Below are 22,739 nucleotides of genomic sequence, written 5' to 3'. Positions count from 1 at the left end.
GCATATGATCTGAGGCAAGCCTTCAACTTCTCTTCATCTTAATTTGCTCACCTCTCTAATGGGAGTAATAAGACTATTGTGAGGATTAGCTAAGTCAATAGATATGAAGCACTTAAAACATGGCAGCACAGTAAGTGCTCACTGTTAGTAAATGTTACTATTTTTGTTGATAACACGCCCTTCTATAATAGTCAACTTAGACACACATGGACGCTGAGTCTCCTTTTGATACATGGTCAAATTATAACCCCCATCTCACTCCTACCAAAAAGCCTGTATCCTCTCTTTCAAGTCCCTCCTACCCGCTTGTCCCCTTCCCCCTCCCCTGGCCCCTGGCCCCAGTGTGGTCTGGATAGGCCCCAGAGGGGCAGGGACAGGGACAGGACGTGGGGCTGTATCTGACAGGAACCTGAGGGGCTGGCCCGGGAGGGGATTGGGGCCCGGCTTCCTGAGGGAGGATGGGCTAAGGCAGGCACACAGTGCCGGAGAAGATGCCCTCCTGGGCCCTCTTGGTGGTCACCTCCTGCCTCCTCCTGGCTCCCCAAAACCTGGCACAAGTCACCAGCCAAGGTGAGGTGTATGGAGGGTGGATCTCACCTATAGACAGGAAGAGGGAGCCCTGGGAGGGATGCAAGTTAGGAGGCTCCCACTGGTCCCCTATCTTTCTCAAACATGCCTGGAAGGACCCAGAGCCCAACTCACCAGCTGTTCCTCAGATGTTTCCTTGCTGGCCTTGGACTCAGAGCCTCTGAACTGTTTTTCTCGAACATTTGAGGACCTCACTTGCTTCTGGGATGAGGAAGAGGCAGCACCCAGTGGAACATACCAGCTGCTGTATGCCTACCCAGGGTATGTGCTGGGCTGTGCCCCACTCCCCTGCACCTGTCCTGTTCTTACCTCACCTGAGCCCTGCTCCAGTAGCTTCCCTGCCTTTGGCCCCATAAGAGAATTACTTCAAGTACATGCCTTCAGTAGCCACTTAATGAATTGATGTGCTTTGGATAGATCGAGCTCAAGCCTCTACATAACCCCTCATCCAACCTATCCCAGGCACTGAGAAAAAAGAGATAGTAATGGAAATAGAAGTAGGGCTTGGGGCCAGCCTGGGTCCTGAGGGTGGCTGGGTAGGTAGGATGGACTTCCTCTGCCCACAGGGAGGAGCCCCGTGCCTGCCCCCTGAGTCCCCAGCGTGTGTCTCCCTTTGGAATTCGATATGTGTGCCAGTTTCCAGCCCAGGATGAAGTTCGTCTCTTCTTCCCACTGCACCTCTGGGTGAAAAACGTGTTCTTGAACCAGAATCTGACCCAGCGGGTGCTCTTTGTGGACAGTGTGGGTAAGGGCCATCCTCCGTCACCTTGGCCCCTCTATTTGCTGCCCCCAGGCTAGATCATAGAGTCAGACCAGTTGGTGCTCTTTCAGGACAACATGCATGGCCTCCATTACTAGACCCCCAGAGACACCTCAAGACACCCTATCATTCCTCCCAGCCTTGGCATCGAGACCTAGACTTCGTTTCACATCAGAGATACTCTGGCCTTCCCATCATTAACCTATTCATTTACACACTCATTCAACAGTGCCAGGCACTGTGCTAGGTGACAAGTATACAGAGATCCCTGCTCTTGATGAAAAGAGATCCCCACTCTTGAGGAGCACTGAGTCTAACTAACTTGGAATGAGGTCACTGTTCTCATGAGGAAAGGAAAACAGGATAAGGAGTCTCCCTGCCCTGCCCTCCAAGAGAGCCAATCCAGCCTCTAGCACCCCTCTCTACAATCCATGGGTTAAACTGTAGACTGTGGCATTCAGACAGTTCTGATGTGCTCTATCTTGCCCTCAGGAGTACCAGCTCCCCCCAATATCATCAAGGCCATGGGCGGGATCCAACCAGGGGAACTTCAGATCAGCTGGACGGCCCCAGCTCCTGAAATCAGTGATTTCCTGAGGCATGAACTCCGCTATGGCCCCAAGGATCCCAGGAACTCCACTGGTCCCACAGTCATGCAGTTGCTGTCCACAGAAACCTGCTGCCCAGCTCAGTGGAGGCCAAACCCAGCCCCAGCTCTGGACCAGACTCCATGTGCACAGCCCCAACAGGATGGATTAGAGCAGACCTCCCTAACTAGAAAAGTATTCTGGTCTTCTTCCACTCCACTTCCTATCTCCTACCCCGAATTATTTTGCCCCAAGAAAGGACAGGCCATACTTTGGGGATACTAGATTGGGTTGGTCCTCGGGGAGTTAGTACAAACTCTGATTGGTCCTCAGGAACTGTGTCTATTTAGGGATCTTCCACTCTGGGTCATTCATACCAACAAAGTTGAGAGCTTCAGGCCTCCGAATTAATGAGGACTTCCCTAAAAAACCCTGACCACCACCTGAAAACCACTGACCTGGCCTCCAGTCTGTGTGCATATCTATCCAGTAAGGAACTGAGTATCTCCTCACAGGCATGCTGTGGGGCTTCAAATATAAGAGATGGAGGCTGTCTTGGCTGAGAGGCAGACCTAGATTCTGAGACTGGGATTCTTCTCTCAAGGCTCCGTCTCTGACAGTGATGAGTGGAAGCTGCCTCATCTCAGGGCTCCAGCCTGGGAATTCCTACTGGCTCCAGCTGCGCAGCCAACCTGATGGGGTCTCCCTCCATGGCTCTTGGGGACCCTGGTCCCACCCTGCGACTGTGGACCTGCCTGGAGATGCAGGTGAGTCATAAAGGAATAGGGAGATGAAGAGGAAATAAAAAGGTCTTTAGGGAGGCATGGGCTGGACATGGAAGCTCTGATAACCCTGGTCCTTCCTGATGACCTCAAACTTGCAACAGAGAACTATGTTCAGGGAGAAAACAAAGAATCGGAGTAAATGTTCCAAGTTATATATGTTAAGATGATCTGGATACCATATAGAGTAGAAGCCTGTGGGCCCTAATGTGACTTCCTTCTCTGATTCAGTGGAAATTGGACTACAATGCTTTACCCTGGACTTGAAGAATGTTACCTGTCAGTGGCAGCAACAGGACCATGCTAGCTCCCAAGGCTTCTTCTATCACAGCAGGCCATGGTGCTGTCCCAGAGACAGGTGAGAGTTAAATTGCTGGTTGAGCTTGATGTCATGGGAGAGAGGCACAATCTTGCCAAAAGAAGGGAGAAGTTGTTCTTGGTCCTCTTCACTCCCCTCCCTGTCCCAAAACCAAATGGCCTCCATGCTCTCATCCTCCAATGGGTGTTTTATCTTCTCAACCTCTCCCCATCCCCACTGGGAATGTCTTGGGTTAGTTCAGTTTTAATCATGTCACCTGGACCACTGCAACAGCCTATATTCTCATTCACCTCCAACTCATCCCCCATGCTGCTGACAGAGTGACCTTTGTCAATCTCAGATTTTGCCTGGCCTTCCCTTACTCAAATATGTACTGCAACTTTCACTATCAAATCCAATCAAAACTTTGCCTGGTCTTCAAGAAATTCCACCAAACATCTCATTGATTTGTCACCCCCACCATACCCAATCTATAATCAAGGCTTGTTGATCTTGCGTATTAAATATCCTAATACAGGCCACCATCAACTCTCACTTGGGTGCCTGAGAATATTCATTAACTGATCACCTCTTGAATCCTCCAATCATTCTCCACACAGGAGCTGCAGTGATCTTTTAAAAGTGAAAACCTGAACATAACACTTCCTACTTAAAAATCTTCAATTGATCTTAGGATAAAGAATTCTATCATGCCCTTAGAAAGTTCTAAAGACTCAGCCCTTACCTCAGCCTTAAGCCTCTGGTTATACTGTGCTGCCTTTTGCTCTCCATGCTCTGGTACTGGTCTTCTTGGGTTCCCTCTTATTTGCCATATTCCCTCCTGCCTCTGGGTCTTTGCCCATGCTGTTTACCCAGCTCTCCTGCCTTTACTTAACTTCCACTTATCCTTCATATAGACCTCAACTCAAATGTCACCTCCTCAGGGAACCTTCCCCTGACCTTCCAATAGCACTACTATACATCCTTGTTGTACCAGGTTCCTCTCCTTCTTAAGTACTTACCATAGTTACAATTTTACATTTATAATTTATGTGGTTATTTGGTTGATAATAAAATGTTCTCTCAGCCCTGGCGACGTAGTTCAGTTGGTTGGAGCATCATCCCACACACCAAAAAGGTAGCGGGTTTGATTCCCAGTCAGGACACATACCTAGGCTGCAGGTTTGATCCCCCATTGAGGCACATGTAGGAGGCAACTGATCAATGTTTCTCTCTTACAGCAGTGTTTCTCTCTCTCTCTCTCTCTCTCTCTCTCTCTCTCTCTCTCTCTTCTCTCTCTTCCTCTCTCTCTCAAATCAATAAACATATCTTCAGGTGAGGGTAAATTTTTTTTTTCGGACAGAATTCCAGTTGGAAAAGGCTGATCTTGACTATACAGGATCCATGAAGGCAAAGTCAGTGCCTGTTTACACTCACCAATGTATTTTCACCTATCACAGTACCTGGAATATAGTAGGTGTTCAGTAAAAAATTGTTGAATGAATGAATAATGAAACACTATTCACAGTTTTAATGTATTTTTCCAGTTTTTCTATACATTTATATATGTCTATACATAATCATTTTCAGCATAAATTGCACATATCTGTATGTGTATATATATATTATATATATTATATTTACTTTTTTACTTAAAAATATGCCTTGGAGATCACTGAAAAATGCAACTCATTGTTTTTAATAACTGCATAGATTTCCATGTATACAGGTGCCTTGAATGGATTCAAGGATGACAAAACTGAAGTTATCCTTTCCTCCACCAAAACCTGCTACTCCTCTTATTGTCCTCCATCCTACCACCAGCTCAATTTTTCAGGCCTGAAACATGAAAATTACCCTGGACTTCTGCCATTTCTATACCCTTAAAATCCAATCAGAAATACTTATTTCTACCTCTTCAGTATCTCTTGAATCCATCTACTTCCCTCAACCCCCATTGCCACAACCCTATTTTCAGATCCTCATCACTTTCCATGTGCAATGTCCTAATGGATTTCTCTCCTACTCTACCCTCACAAATCCTTTCCTACAAACTGCAGTTAGAATGATCTTCCTAAAGTATAAAGCCAATTGTGACAATTCCTGTTTAAAATCTTTTTAAAAACATTCATTTTATTGCTTTTTTTTACAGAGAGGAAGGGAGAGGGATAGAGAGTTAGAAACATCGATCAGCTGCCTCCTGCACACCTCCTACTGGGGATGTGCCCACAACCAAGGTACATGGCCTTGACCGGAATCGAACCTAGGACCTTTCAGTCCGCAGGCCAACGCTCTATCCACTGAGCCAAACCAGTTGGGCCCTATTTAAAATCTTTTAATGTCTCTGTAGTTACTACATGATTGAGTTCAAGCTCCTTAGAAAGGCCACAGGGCCATCCATGACCGTGGTCTGGCCTCTCACATTTACCACTCACCACCAGGGTGATAAAAGCATTCTACACCACTTCAAATTTCCCCCAAAGCATCATATCTCTTATCTGTGCCCAAGCATGTGCCTCAAATGCCTGTTTGTCCCCTTTGCCTCCTATTTATAGTCCAAGACTCAGTTTAAGCACTGCCTTGTCCAGGAAGTATTCTCTGACCCTCCCATTTTGGGGAAGATCATCTGCCTTGATACTCCCCAACCAGCCTGTGCACAGCACAGAAAAATACCATCTGTTTGTTTGTCTGCCTCTCCCACTGAAATGAGAGCTCCTTGAAGATTACTTCTCTATGTATTCATAGGGCCTAGCACAGTGCCAGGCACACAGTTTCAATAATTTGGTGAATGCATGAGTAAACATAAAATACATAAAATGATAAATAATTTTCGTAATAACTAGCCACTTACAGGTTAGCCACTTACAGGAAGTCGACATGACATGATTCATTTGTTTAATAAACAATTATCAAGCACTGTGCCAAGCACTGAGGATAGAATGACAAATAAAACAGAAAAGGTTCCAACATTTGGGGGACTTAAATTTTAGTGGGAGGAGGGGAGGGAGTGACAAACACGGTTATAGGATAGAGACTAAGTGGGAGGATGGGGCAGGGCTGCTAATTTAGACTGAGTGGTCAGAGAGTCTCACCAAGGTGACAGACAAATGAGCTAAAACCTAAACGGCAAGAAGGAATAAGTCAATGAAAATCTAGAGCCAGAGCAATCTAAGGCAAAGTGAAATGCAAAGACTGCGTTTGGCATAACTGTAGCAGAGAAAGAAGGCCTCTGTGAATGAAGGGTGGTAAACTGGTATGAGAATTATAGAACAAGAAAATGGTGCGGTAGGGAGGAGCTAAATCATATAGAGTACTGAAGGCCCTGGTATGTATGGAGTTTGGATTTTATTCCAAGTGGGATGGAAAGCCATTAAAGGATTTTAAGCGAAAGAGTGACATAATATGATTTACATTTTAAAAAGATATGCTTCTTGCTCTAGCTGGTTTTGATTCAGTGGCTAGAGCGTCAGCCTGCAGACTGAAGGGTCCTGGGTTCGATTCCAGTCAAGGGCACATGCCTGGGTTGTGGGTTCGATCCCAGAGGGTGGGGGAGGGGGGAATGTGCAGGAGGCAGCCGATCAATGATTCCTTCTCATCATTGATGTTTCTATCTCTCTCTCCCTCTCCTTTCCTCTTTGAAATCAATAAAAATATATTTTTTCAAAAAGATCTGCTTTTTAAAAAAATATTTTTATTGATTTCAGAGAGGAAGGGAGAGGGAGAGAGAGATAGAAACATCAATGATGAGTGAGAATCATTGATTGGCTGCCTCCTGCATGCCTCCTATTGAGGATCAAGCCCCCAACCTAGGCGTGTACCCTTGACCGGAATCGAACCCGGGACCCTTCAGTCCACAGACCAACGCTCTATCCACTGAGCCAAACTGGCTAGGGCAGATCTGCTTCTTTGTGAAATTATAAAGAGGTGAGAGTAGAAGTAGGATCACCAGTTAGACATATGCATTAATCCAGGCAAGAGATAATGGTGGTTGCATCTAATGTGGCAGTGGTCAAGATAAAAACAAATGGGCAGATTTGTGATATATCCTGGACATTATCAGATCAACATTTTGGAAGCAAATTCTGGTAGCTGTGTGGAGGACAAATTGAAGGGAGTGGCAAAAATGGAGGTGGAAAAGCCAGTGAGGAGGTTGTTGTAATAATCTAATAGGACAATAACATATAGAGGTGACTAAGAGAACTGCTGTATGAGAACAGATTTTTGTTGTTGTTGTTGTTGTTGTTGTTAATCCTCGCTGGAAGATATTTTTCCCATTATTTTAAAGAGTGGTAGGGAGGGGGAGAGAGGAGAGAGAGAGAGAAACATTGATGTGAGAGAGCCACATCAATTGGTTGCCTCCCACTGGTACCCCAAATGGGATGGGAAACCTGCATCCCAGGTATGTGCCCTTAAGTGGAATTGAACCTGTGACCCTTCGGTTCTCGGGCTGACACTCTAACCACTTAGCACACCATCCAGGGCTGAGAACAGGTTTAAAACATAGGATGTTTTTCTGCAGAATGATGACGGCTTTTTAACCTTTAAAACAATCCTGTGAAATAGGTATTATTAACCCGTTTTACAAATGGGGAAATTGGGACAAAGATAAACCAAATAATTTGCCCAGTTATACACCAATAAGCCAAGACCTGAACTCTAGATAGCCCATGCTATTTTCATGTATCATCTAGCTCCTTTCTTAAGAGGAAGAGGCTGGGGGGCACCAAAGCAAATGTCAGAAAACAAAACATTATGGCATGAAGACAGAGCAAGCCTGGGGCCCACCCAAGAGAGGAGTTAGATGATAATCCATGCAGGGCATCGCTCCTGTGGGATGGAGAATATCAGGATTGGTCTCTGAGACAGGCCTAATTCAATGATTCTACGTGGCTGATTCTTAGAGACCCCATCTGGGAGAAGTGTGAAGAGGAGGAGAAAAATCCAGGATTACAGCCCTCCCAGGTCTCCCACTGCCACTTCAAGTCACGAAATGACAGTGTTATTCACATCCTTGTGGAGGTGACCACAGCCCAGGGTGCTTTTCACAGCTACCTGGGCTCCCCTTTCTGGATCCACCATGCTGGTAAGAACTTTCTTCCTTTCTGCTCCCCCACAGCCCCTCTCCCAACTGCATCTGACCCTGTGCCCAGAAGCACCAACTCTTGACACTTTTGACCCATGGCCCCGGTGGCATGATGTCTCATGCACAGAAGGGCTTAGGCCAGTCCCTGATGACATCCCTGTAGTGCGCATCTCCACTCCAAACTTGCACTGGAGGGAGGTCTCCAGCGGGCAGCTGGAATTGAAATGGCAGCACCCATCATCCTGGGCCGCCCAAGAGACCTGCTATCAGCTCCGATACACAGGAGAAGGCCATCAGGATTGGAAGGTAAGACCAAGGAACAAATGCCCACAGACCTCACCACACAGGGTATTCCTGAGTTTCATCATGCCTGTTATCAGGGGTGAGGACGTCCGTGTGTCCATGTCTAGGCTTGCGTAACTGTGTTTATATGATTCAACTGATATCTTAACTTCTCTTTGGCATCTGATACTGTTGACTACTCCCATTTTATATTTTCTCTTCCCTTTGCTGCTGCGATACCTGTCTCTCCTGATTCTCATGCTCCCTCAGACCAAACCTCATTTTCCTTTCCTGGCTCTTCCTTTTCCACCCTTCCTTGATATGTTGTGCTTCCTACAGGCCCATCCTAGATTCTTTTCTAGATAAACATAGTATAGGCTTTCCTTAGGAGAGTGCTTCAACTCCATGGTTTTAACAACCTTATATTAACCATCCCAGACTTACCATATGGGAACAAACTTCTACCATAGGCAAATTACTTAAACATTTGAAGTCCCACTTTTCTTATTGGTGAAATGAGAATAAATATATCTACCTTCCAGAGTTACAGTAAAGATTAATTATATAAATGTCTAGCACACTGTCTGACAGATAGAAGGTACTCATGTACATTAGTTAAATCTTAGTTTCTTTCTCTACTTTTATTCTTATTTACCACCTACACAGTATATACGACTTCTTACCAGATAGATCTACCTAAAGCCCCCAGAGGCAGTTCAGACTCATACAGTAGTTTCCCCTTATCTGTGGGAGATATATTCAAAGACCCCTAGTAGAGGACTGAAACCATGGACAGTACCAAAGCATATATATATATATATATATATATATATATATATATATATATACATATACTATGTTTTTTCCTATAAATACATACATACACTTTATGGTTTCTCTTTGGCATATCCAAATTACCAGCATCACTACTCTTGCACTTTGGGGCTATTAAGTAAAATAAGGGTTACTTGAACACAAGCATTGCAATACTTTGACAACTACATAGGGACTATCAGGCAGGACACAGGGATGATTCGCATCTTGGGTGAGATGGAGCAGGATGGTGTGAGCACTCATCATGCTATTCAGAATGGCAGGCATTTAAAAACTTACAAATTAGCCCCAGCCAGTTTGGCTCAGCGGATAGAGCTTCGACCTTCAGACCAAAGGGTCCAAGGTTCGATTACAGTCAAGGGCATGTACCTTGGTTGCAGGCTCCTCCCCGGCCCGGGCCCTGGTCAGGGTTCATGCAGGAGGCAACCAATCAATATGTTTCTCTCACATCGATGTTTCTGTCTTTCTCTCTCTCTCCCACTCTCCCTAAAAATCAATGGAAAATATCCTCAGGTGAGGATTAACTGTAGTAGGGAAGCCACTACAGTTAGGTACATTTAAAAAAATAAAATAAAAACTTACAAATTATTTATTTCTGTAATTTTTTCATTTAATATTTTTAGAACATGATTGACTAGGTAACTGAAACCATACAGAGTGAGACCATGAATAAGGAGGGACTACTATATATTCAAAACTTAACTCATCTACAGTAAAGCACGCAAATATTTTTTAACTATGCGGTTGATTAATTTATACATGTGTATACACCAATGGTCGGCAAACCACGGCTTGCAAGCCACATGTGGCTCTTTGGCCCCTTGAGTGTGGCTCTTCCACAAAATACCACGTGCGGGCACGCACGTACAGTGCAAAGTTGACTTAAAACTTTAAGTAAAGTTTATTAAGTTAATTTTAGGGAACGTTGTGGAGTGAAAGAAGATGTAGTGTCGAGGATTGAGAAAGGTATGTTGAGATGGTTTGGACATATAGAGAGGATGAACGAAAGGAGATAGACAAAAGAAGTATACAAGACGAGTGTGTATGGGAGAGTTGGAAGGGGTTGACCTCAGCGAACGTACCTCAATCAGATTGAAGATGTTTTTAGTAAAGGCCAGCTTTAGGAGTACCTTAATTAAGTTAATAACAATGTACCTACCTATATAGTTTAAGTTTTAAAAATTTGGCTCTCAAAAGAAATTTCAATCATTGTACTGTTGATATTTGGCTCTGTTGACTAATGAGTTTGCCGACCACTGTATACACCCATGTAACCATTATCCAGACCACAATATGTTATTTCTAGCACCCTGGAAACTCCTCATACCCTTATAGTCATAGGACCTCCCTTCCAAGGTAACCACTATTCCAACATTACTATTGATAAGTTTGACTGTTGTTGAACTTGATAAAATGGAACCATACAGTATTTCTTCCTCAAACTTATTTCTCCTCTGTACCATCTCTGACAATGGCAGCACCACTTACCCAGTTACCCAAGCTTGGAATCCTCCTCGATTCTTCTTCCTTTTGCCTTGTCTCTCCCCCCTAATTATTAACAAGTTGAATTTATTGTACTAACAGTTCTCCAATCCCTCCTACCACTGCCTTAGCCTCCTCTTTGACTGTCCAGCCTGCCTTTCCAGTCTGCATACTGAACTACTCTGTAGTCCCCAGTCAAGCAACTCAGACTGTACTAAATACTCCTTTGTGCTCCTGGTGCCTTACTTATATCGTTACTAGAGGCCCAGTGCACAAAATTCGTGAAAGGGGCTTGGCCCTCCCAGCTGTAGCGGCCACAGCAGCTGCCTCGGCCCTCATAGCCCCAGCTTCATCTGGAAGGACGTCTGGAAGGTTGTTCAGCTGTCCGGTCTAATTAGCACATTACACTTTTATTATTATAGACTAGAGGCCCGGTGCACGAATTCATGCACGGGTGGGGTCCAGCTGGCCTGCCCTGATTGGCATGGGGGTGAGGGGCAGGTAGGGGGTGGGGCTGGCTGGGGGGAGGGGCCAGCTCCACCCACTGGTTGAACTACCTGTCAAACTCCCGGTTCAGGGGACAATTTGCATATTAGCCTTTTATTATATGATTATAGCACTAATTACTTATAATTATTTACTTGTTTGCATGTCTTCCTTAGTGGACATGCAAGAGACCATGTTTCATGTACCTTCTTCCCCAGTGCTAGCCCAATACTTGGCATATCACAAGCAGTTCATAAAAACTTGCTAGATGTTTAAGTTAATAAAGCTTCCCTGCTTTTACACAGGATATTTGTGCCCTCTGCTTGGAATCTGTCCTTGCAACCCCAACACTAGCATAATTCTGGCATCCTCTGCTGAATGCGTGTGACTTGCAAAGGGTCCTTAGTATTTGAGTGCCTGGGATTTCATTGCTTCTGACAGGTCATGTGTCCCCGTCAGTGTTCGTGCACCAGGATCTCTGTCAGGGTGTATCGTGTGTATCTGTGTCAGGATGAGTAGTTCTCCGTGCAGATGAGGTCTGTGTGTCCGGGTGTCAGGGCGCTTCTCTCGAGGTGGCTTGCCTCGGGCATGGTGAGGCGGCAGGAAGGGGGAGATGTTCTGTCTCCAGGTTTCCGCAGGGATGCGTGTTTCCTGTCCGTGAGGCATTTTGAGGGGATCCCTTGGGTTTCAAAGTGGCAGGGTTTTGGTCCAACAAATGCCGATCTCTTAAGGACCGGATGCCCGCCCATCCGCACCTGAAGCATAACCACCTTCTCGCTTCTCCTCTGCGCAGGTGCTGGAGCCGCCTCTGGGGGCCCAGGGAGAGACCTTGGAGCTGCGCCCGCGCTCCCGCTACCGGTTACAGCTGCGCGCCAGGCTCCACGGCCCCACCTACCAAGGCCCCTGGAGCGCCTGGTCCGCCCCAGTGCGGGTAGAGACCGCCTCCGAGACCGGTGAGGGCCCCGCCAGGGCAAAGGCTGTCTGCGGCTGCGCAGTTGGCGGGGCGCCCGCACGGCGCACGCGCGGCGCCTGGGTCGACGAGGGGCGGGCCTGGGGGCGGGGCTCCGGCCGGCGTGGCAGAGGTCTGACTCCTTTCTTCCCCGTAGCCTGGATTTCTCTGGTGACCGCTCTGCTCCTGGTGCTGGGCCTCAGCACTCTCCTGGGCCTGCTGCTGCTGCGGTGGCAGTTTCCTGCGCACTACAGGTACCGCCCTGGACCGGCCGGAGACGGGCCGTGGTCAGGGCGGGCCGGAGGCCTCGGAATAAGCATGCCAAGCTCTTGGACACCCACTTTCTGGACAACTGCATGTCCACACCTGTGGCTTCAGCCGAAGGCTTCCTGCCGGTCTTCCCTGGGAGTCGCACTGCTTCCTAACACTCTCAACATGCGCACTGTCCTGGACACTCACACTGCCCCACCTCCTGACTCCTCATCTCAGGAGCAAAGCTACTGTCCACCTGCCACCCGAGCCAAAACACTTAGGTGCCTCCTCCTCCTTATCCAGTCTGATCTGGTCTGGTCATTCCACCTCCTAAGCCTCGCTCAAACAAAGGCTCCTTTTCTCTAGCCCTACACACACTACCCGACTCACTGAAACAAAGCCTCTTCTCCCTCCAATTTGTCTCACCCAAGCATTCTTGCTAAAATGCACACGTGAATTTATCATGTACCTCTTTAAATCTCTATATCGCTCCCCAGGATAGAGTTCAGATTCTAGAATGACAAGCAAAGCTCCGCCAGATCTGGCCCCTGCCAGCATTTCCATCTTCTTCCATCTTGCTCATCAGTCTTGCCAAACTGTTGATGATTTCCTCCACAAGTCAAGTGGTTTTATTTCTCAGTGCCTTTGCACATTATGTACCCTCTATCTGGAATATCCTCCATGGATGACTAATACCTATTTATCTTTAAATAACTTTCTTCACCAACTCCTGGGAAACCTTTCCTAGCCCTCCCCTATTTGCTACTCTCTTTGTACCCCATATACAGACTTCTATCATAGTACCAGTAGCATTTTACTACATTTATTTCATTATGTCTTCCCTATATCTTATTTGGTTATCTTTAAATCCTCAGTACAGCCGAAACCGGTTTGGCTCAGTGGGTAGAGCGTCGGCCTGCGGACTGAAGGGTCCCGGGTTCGATTCCGGTCAAGGGCATGTACCTGGGTTGCGGGCACATCCCCAGTGGGAGATGTGCAGGAGGCAGCTGATCGATGTTTCTCTCTCATTGATGTTTCTAACTCTCTATCTCTCTCCCTTCCTCTCTCTAAAAAACTAATAAAATATGTATTTTAAAAAATCCTCAGTACAGTGTATGCCAGATAGCACACCCTTAAATAGATGTTATTAATAAATGACTTATTTATGTGGGAAGACTAAGGTTAAGGAGAAATGTCATTGGAAGTTATAAACAGAAAAGATAGAATGCATACCACCTCAGTCTTTCAATTGGCAACATCTTTTGATTCTTGAAGACTCAGCTCAGAAAGCAACTCCTCCAGGCAGCTTTTTTGATGGTCCTAGGCTATCATCTCTCTTTGAACATGCCTGTCTTTGAACTTTTAATATGCAGGTGGGAATGTAGCCTCTATGCAGGTAGCCAGATCCAAGTAAAAAGGAGAAAAGGAGGAGGTGGTGTTGCTGAACCAGACATACTCAGCTCCTTTTCCCCAGTTTACCAGATAACTCACTCCTTCTCCCCTGGAGAGATATGAGTGAGGTTCACAGAAGAGGTCTGAAATGTTGTTCAGCTAAAGTCCCTCCATGTGGAAATATGAGCCTAAAGAATTGGAAGTTCCCCAACATACCTTAATCCATACTCTTCCCAGATAGATCACCTTCCCCAGTAACTTAATAATAAGCCCCACTGGCTCTCTTCATTCATTCACTAAGCTAATTACTTGAGCACCTATTATGCGCCACACACTATTCTATATACTGGAAATACAGAAGTGAGCAAATACACAAACTCTTTGCTCTCGTGGAGTTTACATTCTTCTAATGGGGTGAGACAAAGACAAATAGATACAATAATAATAAATACATAGCCCTAACCGGTTTGGCTAAGTGGATAGAGCATCGGCCAGGTTCGATTCCGGTCAAGGGCATGTACCTTGGTTTCTGGCACATCCCCAGTAGGGGGTGTGCATGAGGCAGCTGATCAATGTTTCTCTCTCACTGATGTTTCATCGATGTTTCTAACTCTCTATCCCTCTCCCTTCCTCTCTGTAAAAAAAAAAAAAATCAATAAAATTTAATTAAAAAATAATAAATACATAATAAGTCAAGTGTTATAAAGAAAAATAAAGCAGAGCAGAAGATAAAGTAATGGGGAAGGGAGGTGGTACTGTTTTAGACAGGGTAGTCAGGGAAGACCTCTTTGTCAGAATGGCATTTGAACAGAGACCTAAATGAAGCGAGGGAATAAATTGAGTGTTCCAGAGCAAAAAGAAAGCACAAAGGCCCTGAAGCAGAATGTTTGAGAACACTCTGTACCGCTCCTTTTTTGAATCTCCACACCATTAACGTCCCTCCCCCACCAGAGGTTTCCTTTGCACCTATACTCTTACTTTTATTACCTTGACTACACTCTTACCTCTCCAAGCTTTACTTGCCCACCTCAGAGCCTTCCCCACTGCCCCACCTCAATGTTCTCCTCCCTCCCAACTCACTCCCATGACTCAGTCTCCTTTTTTCCTTCTCCCCCAGGAGCCTGAGGCATGCCCTGTGGCCCTCACTGCCAGACCTACACCGGGTCCTAGGCCAGTACCTTAGGGATACTGCAGCCCTGAGTCCGGTGAGTGCACTCCTCTCCCTACCACCCACCACTAGTCCTACAAGGAGCTGGATCCTTGAACACACAACAACCTTTCTAAGACCATTGCCTACCAGTATTCCATCGTCCTGGGCCTACCCCAAGCCAGACCCTCCTCCCTACACAATCCGGGTCTTCTCGCACAGGACCTGCTAATCCAGCCCCCTTTTCCTCTCATCTCTCCCAGCCCAAGGCTGCAGTCTCAGATGTCTATGAAGAAGTGGAACCCAGCCTCCTTGAAATTCTACCTAAGTCCTCAGAGAAGACTCCCTTGCCCCTATGTTCCTCCCAGACCCAGATGGACTACCGAGGATTGCAGCCCGCTTGCCTGGGGACCATGCCCCTCTCTGTGCAACTGCCCACGGCTGAGTCGGGATCCTACTGCACCACTCACATTGCCAACCATTCCTACTTACCACTGACCTGTTGGCAGGCTCCTCACTCCCAGTACCCTGGACAGAACCAAACCCTTTAGTAGACCTTTCTTCCCACCCTTTCTACCTACCCCACCCCACCCCACCCCACCGCCACACCATACACATCTCAGACCTCACTTCCATCCTCTTTGTTGACCCTTGTAGCTGGGTTTCACAACACTGATCTTGCAATACTGCTGCTGACAAAAATCCAGGAGCCTCTTTCCTCAGGCAAGGTTCATTTATTTGACTAAGCTCTAATTTCCACCTTCTTTCTCTCACCTCTTTAATGCCACACTTCCCCACTTCTCATTTGCTTTTTGGACTACTTCAATGAGTACTTCTACTGCAAATTTGCTAATGAAACTGCCCAGGCAAAGTTCATCTCAAACTTTCTAATTGCAAGATCCAATAGGATCTTGTTAACCCTCCATTTATCTGATCTCTCTGTGGCATTTGCCACAGTGACTACTTGTTTCTCCTTTAAATTCTCTCCTACCTTGGCTTCTATGACATCACGGTCTCTCCTGGTTTTGTTCCTCTAGTAGTTAAGAGCACAAACTCTGGAGTCAGCACTGAGTTCAATTCCTGTCATTCCACTTACTAGCTGTGGCCAAATAAAGTCTTTGAGCCTTAGTTTCTCATCTATAAAACAGGGGTAATGGAACTCTATAGAGTTGTGAAGAGGATTAAGTGAGATAATCTAAGCACAGTGCCTAGGATATAGTGTTTCATATATCTGAATGGTCATAATTATTCTTTCTTGTTCTCTTAGCCTGGCATCTCTTCTACTCCTTTTTAGAAGTCTCTCAAGAGTCCATTCTTTTTATTTATTTTTTGTTTGTTTGTTTTAGTTAATCCTCACCCAAGGATATGTTTCCCTTGACCTTTTAGAGAGAGTGGATGAGAGAGGGAAAGACAGAGAGAAACACATCGATTGGTTGCCTCCTGCAAGTGCCCCCCCCAACCAGGGCCTGAGCCAGGGAAGAGCCTGCAACCAAGGTACGTGCCTTTGACCAGAATCGAACCCGGTCCGCAGGCTGACACTCTATCCACTGGGCCAAACTGGCTAGGGCTCAAGAGTCCATTCTTAACAGTCTCTAATTCCACCCACTTTCATTGCCTTTACTCTAAGCTAACCCAAGTTCTTGTCTCCAGCCCATATTGCTACTACAGCACCTGTGATGACTATGCAAGCAGCTATTCACTTGTCTGTCTCTGCTACTAGATTGTGAGCTCCTTGAGGGCAAAGGCTCTGATTTGTCTTCCTCCACCCTCTGCTTGCCCCCTCACCCCTGCCCCCACAGAGTAGCGCTCGGTGCATGGGAGTAAGCCTTCAATAAATGTTTTCTAAATGAATTAAATCTTTCTGGACACCATCACCTTAACCCCATGCCAACCTCCCTCAGCCTCTAAGGCAGCGGTTCTCATCCTGTGGGTCGCGACCCCTTTGGGGGTCGAACGACCCTTTCACAGGGGTCGCCTAAGACCATTGGAAAACACATATATATAATTACATATTGTTTTTGTGATTAATCACTATGCTTTAATTATGTTCAATTTGTAACAATGAAAATACACTCTGCATATCAGATATTTACATTACGATTCATAAAAGTAGCAAAATTACAGTTATGAAGTAGCAACGAAAATAATTTTATGGTTGGGGGTCACCACAACAAGAGGAACTGTATTAAAGGGTCACGGCATTAGAAAGGTTGAGAACCACTGCTCTAAGCAGTAAAATGTGCTTCAGCCATTCTGGCTACGGATTCTCCTGATCCATTCAAATTCTCAAACAAGGGTGTTTTTGATTTAGTTTTGTTTGTTTGTTTGTTTGTTTTTTCTGGCTCCAAACATACCCATTGTATCAGTCAGGGTCTTGGCAGAAATAGACGGCACACTCAAACTGGGTATCTTGATGAGAGTTTAATAAAGGGAATATTTATAAAGATGAGGCAGGATTTATGAAAACCATCAAGGAACAGTGCAATAACCCAGGACTAACAACAATTGGGAGCTGGTTCCACCCCTAGGCATCAAAGGATAAGGGGAGAGAGTAGTTACTAGACCTGGGGAGAGTAGCTGTGAAAGAGGGCTGCTTGGCTCTCCATTAAGGTAGAGATATACAGCCAACCCATGGAGACATGGCAGGGAGGGAGCCAGGGGAATAAATAGCTCAAGGTCACTCTTCTCTCACCCTCTGATCTCTGTATTAGTTTGCTAGGGTTGCTGTAACAAAGTACCACAAACTTGGTAGCTTAAATAACAAAAATGTATTGTCTCACAGTTCTGGAGGCTAGGAGTTCAAGGTGTCAGCAGGGTTGGTTCCTTCTGAGGCTGTGAGAAACAATCTGTCCCATGCCTCTCCCCTAGCTTCTGGTGGTTTCCTGGCAGTCTTTGGCGGACCTTGACTTGGGAGAAACATCACCCTTATCTCTGTCTTCATTTTCACATGGCATTCTCCCTGTGTGTGTCTGTGCCTAAATTTCCCCATTATATAAGGACACCAGACATACTGGATTAGGGCCCTCCCAAATGACCTCATCTTAACTAATTACATCTGCAATGACCCTATTTCCAAATAAGGTCACACTCTGAAGTACTGGGACTTAGGAATTCAACATATGAATTTGGGGGACACGATTCAACCTATAATATCCCCCCATTGGTGGAACCCAAACAAAAACTAGAGCCCAAGGAAATCCATTGACACAGGCCATATGAATCATCTTCACAGGGCACGGGCAGGGTGGAGAAGGATGAAGAGTGGGTCTGAATGGGACAAATGGATGACATCCAGTATACTCATTTTCCATCATTCCTTCCCCTAGTCATCTTCAAGGCTCCGACTTTATTCCTAGGGACTCAAGACAGGGATGAGGCCCAAACCAGTGAACCTCTCACCTTTACACCCACTCAGCCATCATGTCCTGATCACTTTTACTTCTATATATATTTTTTATTGATTTTTTACAGAGAGGAAGGGAGAGGAATAGAAAATCAGAAACATCGATGAGAGAGAAACATCGATCAGCTGCCTCCTGCACACCCCCCACTGGGGATGTGCCCGCAACCAAGGTACATGCCCTTGACCAGAACTGAACCCGGGACCCCTGAGTCCGCAGGCCGACGCTCTATCCACTGAGCCAAACCGGTTAGGGTCACTTATACTTCTTAAATTCCATTTCCTCTATCTCCACTGAACTACATACAGCCTTTTAACTAATATCTTTGCCTCTTTTAAAATATATATTTTTATTGATTTCAGAGAGGAAGGGAAAGGGAGAGAGAGAAACATTAATGATGAAAGAGAATCATTGATTAGCTGCCTCCTGCACTCCCCCGACTGGGGATCGAGCCCACAACCTGGGCAAGTGCCCTGATCTGGAATTGAATTGTGACCTGATTCATAGGTCGATGCTCAACCACTGAGCCACACTGTAGTCTCTCTTTATATCTCTCCAGTTTCAACCTGTATGCTGCCTCCAGATTGATCTTCCTACTAATCTCACTCCTTACCTTTGACTCTTTAGAACCTGATTTCTTTCTCTTCCACTATTTGCTAATGTGAGGATTAAAAATGTTAACACAATGCCATGCATATAGTTAATACTCAGTGTTTATTGAGCTATTTTTAATATCCCAACTAAGTTCCACCCCCTGAATATCACCTATATTTTATTCCTTCCATATCCTCTGCTTCCCTAGATTCAAGTCCTTCAGGTGTGAGTTCCCCGCATCTAACCAGCTCCTCAGCCTCTAATTATCCATCTTAAAAGCCTTGTTCTCCTTGCCTCTAGCCTAAGAGGAAGTGATGTTTCTTTCCTAGACTGGAAAAGCTCCCTGTGTTTTCTACCCCATTTCTTCCTGGGGAAGGTACCCAGTTTCCTTTGTTCTGTCAGCTGGCCCTTGCCTGGCCCCTTTCACCTCCCCTGACTCTTGCCTTCACCTTCCAAAAGACATAGGCCTCGCCCTAGTCAGTTTGGCTCAGTGAATAACGCATCAGCCTGTGGACTGAAGGGTCTTGGGTTCAATTCAGGTCAAGGGCATGTACCTCTGTTGCTGGCTTGATCCTCAGCCCTGGTTGGGGCATGTGTGGGAGGCAACCAATCAATGTGTCTCTCTCTCATCTATGCTTTTTTCTTTCTCTGTCTCTCTCCTCTCCTATTCTCTCTAAAAATCAATGGAAAAATATCCGTGGGTGAGGATTAACAACAACAAAAAAGACATAGTACTCTTGGTGCTATTATTCCCTCAAACTCCCATTGCACTGCCCCTTTTCCACTCCCAGATTTCTCACACAAGTAGGCCGTGCTGCTGCCTTCGTATTCTCCCCACCCTTCTTTCTTCGACCTTTCCAATTGGAACCCGAGCACCCACTCTCCTGATCCCTCTTTCTCCATGGTCACCGATGATTTGTTTCTCAATAGCTATATCTGACCTCTTCTCTCATCATTCTGCTTAACTATTTTACATCATATTAGAATTCTTCCCATTTCAAGGTCCATGTCAGTATAATCTGGCTTCTTTCATTCCTTTATTTTAAAATTATGAATTCCTGAGGTTGTACCCTTATTTACCCTATCCTTATTCTCTGCAGTTAACCCTACTCCAGAAGCTGCAAACTGCTGGCCATGCCCTCAGATATGTTTTGTTTGGCCCTTCCCTACACAGAAAACTCTCACTGATAAAACAGATCAAGTCCAAACTCCTTAGCTTAACATTTAAGGCCCTGACCAGCCTGATTCTAGACTACATTTCCTATGTAAATGGGACTCCCCATTTAAAATCCCAGGATATCCAACTCCTTGTTTTCCAAGGTAATTGGAAATAGAGAACATAAACACTTCAAAATCAAAGGTAACAATATTAAATTTGGGCTAAGAGCACCAGATTTTTCTCTGTCATCATCAGAGTTCACTCCACTACTTATTTTTGTTTGTTTGTTCGTTGGAAGCTACCCATTGTCTTCACTATCAGAGACATGTAAACAAGGAGCCCGGAATGCTGGTGAACCTTGAGCCCTGGCAAGGGCCAGAGCTATGCATCAATTGTTTAGTTGAGACAATAGTGGCTCAAGCAATTTCCTGACCAAATAGTCTCAGAGTAAATCTTTACTGACCTTTAAGATAGTCTGTCTGTTACCGGAATTGCCTGCCTGACTAAGGGCTATATGTGTATCCAAAATTGAATAAAAGGTTGGCAAGGTGTGGGCACCAGTGGAAGTCCTTCCCCTTGCGTTGGGCTTCCCACCTGGCCCCGAATATTTCCAAATTATTATTTCTTGTCTCGTCTCTGTCATTGTGTGTGGCCCTTCTCCAGATCCTGAACCTTGAACCACGCAGGACGTGGCTCACACATTTGTTTTGTTTTGTTAATTCTCACCAGAGGATTTTTTTTTCATTGATTTTTAGTGAGTGAGAGGGAGGAAGGGGGCAGAGATGAGAGAGAGAGAGAGAGAGAGAGAGAGAGAGAGAGAGAAACATCCACATGAGAGAGACACATTGGTTGGATGCCTCCCACATGCACCCCAACCACCCATGGTCAGGACTGAACCTGAACCTGCTATCCAGGTGTGCTCTTGACCGAGACCCTTCAGTGTTCAGGCAGACGCTCTAACCACTGAGAAACACTGGCCAGGGCATTCCACTACTTATTATTATTGGCTGTGTGCCTTTGGGCAAGTTTCTGACCCAGTTTCTTTTTCTATAAAAGGGGCAAAATTATGTCTTATAGGAGTAAGGATTAAACTCAATAATGTATGCAAGCCTTTTAAACACAATAGTTAGCAGATGGCCAATAAATGGTACCTATTATTATTTTTATTATTGCTGTTTCACCTCTGAGCACATTCACACAATTCATTCAAGTCATTATTAGAGCACTGGATTAAATGGATTTTGAACCTGGATTTCCACCAATTTGTGTGAACTCTGGCACATCCCTTCCCTGGGCCTCTGTTTCTTCACCTATAAAATATGGGTGTTTCCAAGATGGGGAGGGTGCACCTCCACAGTGGATCTCTAAAATTCCTGACACCTCTAAAGCCCCATAAGATTAAGCCACAATGTCTCCCTCAGGGCAAGTCCAACCTTACCTTCTACATGGGCAGGTCTGAATCCTGATTCTTTTTCTTGACTATAAAGAATTCACCCCTTTCAGCTTCATTTCCCCTGATTGTAAAACAGCAAACAAAACAATTTTAAAAACAAACACATGTACTACTTCTTTCCTAGCAGTGTTCCTGTTGTAGGCGGCAGGAATAGCACCAGGTGTATGACTGGTGGGGTCAGACCACATCTGGGTTCAGCAACCTCGGTACTTGGGTTCTGGCTAGGAAAGAATTAACTCCAGGCCCAAACTGTAAGAGAACATTTATTGGGTCAATTACAGAAGTAGAAAAGTAATTCCTAGAAGAAATGGGCTTCAGAAACAAGTTATAGGTGTAAAGGAAGGGCCCTTGGAGCTTGGGAGTGAGGAAGCTAATGGTAAGGTGCCAGGGGCAGGGAGATGGCGGGGAAGGAGAAGGGAGAGGGAAGAGCGTGAGTGTGCTCCTAGGAGGGAGAACACACTGGGGTCCTCCGTCCTGAGGGTTTTAAGGGCGGAGAGTGTAGGGGAGGTCCCAGGGGAAGATCTCAATAGAATACTCAGCAGTTTTACAGGTGTGTCCTTTCAGAGTCGTGGTCTCCACTGATTGGCCGGCACCAGGGCAGAGGGTCATTGTCATTATTCAATGCAGCCAGCTCTGAGGTCAGCCTTGGCATTGCTTATCTGGTGTTGTTGCTTTTCTGGGCCTGGAGTTGAAATACAACTGAGGCCTAGGTGCTATCTCTAGGGAGGACCGGTCGGGGGCTCCATCCATATGCTAGGGGAGGAAAGGTCATCCCGGGGGTGACTTCCCACCCGACAATTGTCTATTGCAGTGCTGGCGAACCTATGACAAGCGTGTCAGAGGTGACACGCGAACTCATTTTTTTTGGTTGATTTTTCTTTGATAAATGGCATTTAAATATATAAAATAAATATCAAAAATATAAGTCTTTGTTTTACTACGGTTGCAAATATCAAAACGGCACCAGAGTTAAGTTAGGGTTTTTTCAAAATGCTGACACGCCGAGCTCAAAAGGTTCGCCATCACTGGCTATTGTTAGGCACCTGTGGCTTTACACCCCATGACCTCCTTCCTGAACCTGGCCCAACGTGCTTGCTCTGCTCGCGTCTGCCTACAGCACCCCTACTCTCACCGGGCCAACAGCGGATGAACCCTAACTCCTCCGGCCTCCCTTCCGTGAAGCCTCTCAGCCCTTTCAGACCCCATCCCG

The 22,739-nt window shown here is 45.8% G+C and overlaps 1 protein-coding gene across 1 annotated transcript; it reads left to right on the top strand.

Annotated features, from left to right (window-relative positions):
- The first annotated feature begins 491 nt into the window (after window positions 1–491).
- Window positions 492–15,473, top strand: MPL (MPL proto-oncogene, thrombopoietin receptor). The gene is made up of 12 exons (XM_070403270.1): window positions 492–570; window positions 684–849; window positions 1,155–1,333; window positions 1,841–2,130; window positions 2,540–2,702; window positions 2,949–3,075; window positions 7,917–8,098; window positions 8,262–8,404; window positions 11,976–12,135; window positions 12,289–12,385; window positions 14,893–14,980; window positions 15,186–15,473. The coding sequence occupies exons 1-12, from the start codon at window positions 492–494 to the stop codon at window positions 15,471–15,473; spliced, it is 1,962 nt and encodes a 653-aa protein (XP_070259371.1).
- Window positions 15,474–22,739: the final 7,266 nt, after the last annotated feature.

This window comes from Myotis yumanensis, unplaced genomic scaffold (genome assembly GCF_028538775.1).
Source record: "Myotis yumanensis isolate MYYU_CA2020_CCGP unplaced genomic scaffold, mMyoYum1.0.hap1 SCAF_2, whole genome shotgun sequence".
Lineage (NCBI taxonomy): Eukaryota > Metazoa > Chordata > Mammalia > Chiroptera > Vespertilionidae > Myotis > Myotis yumanensis.
The sequence above is the reverse complement of the archived record's forward strand: the minus strand, read 5'-3'. Positions and strand labels throughout refer to the sequence as shown.

Coding starts and splice junctions, on each gene's coding strand:
- MPL (XM_070403270.1), top strand. CDS start 492: ATGCCCTCCTGGGCCCTCTTGGTGGTCACCTCCTGCCTCCTCCTGGCT. Junction 1,334..1,840: donor GCTCTTTGTGGACAGTGTGG/GTAAGGGCCATC, acceptor TCTTGCCCTCAG/GAGTACCAGCTCCCCCCAAT. Junction 2,703..2,948: donor GGACCTGCCTGGAGATGCAG/GTGAGTCATAAA, acceptor TCTCTGATTCAG/TGGAAATTGGACTACAATGC.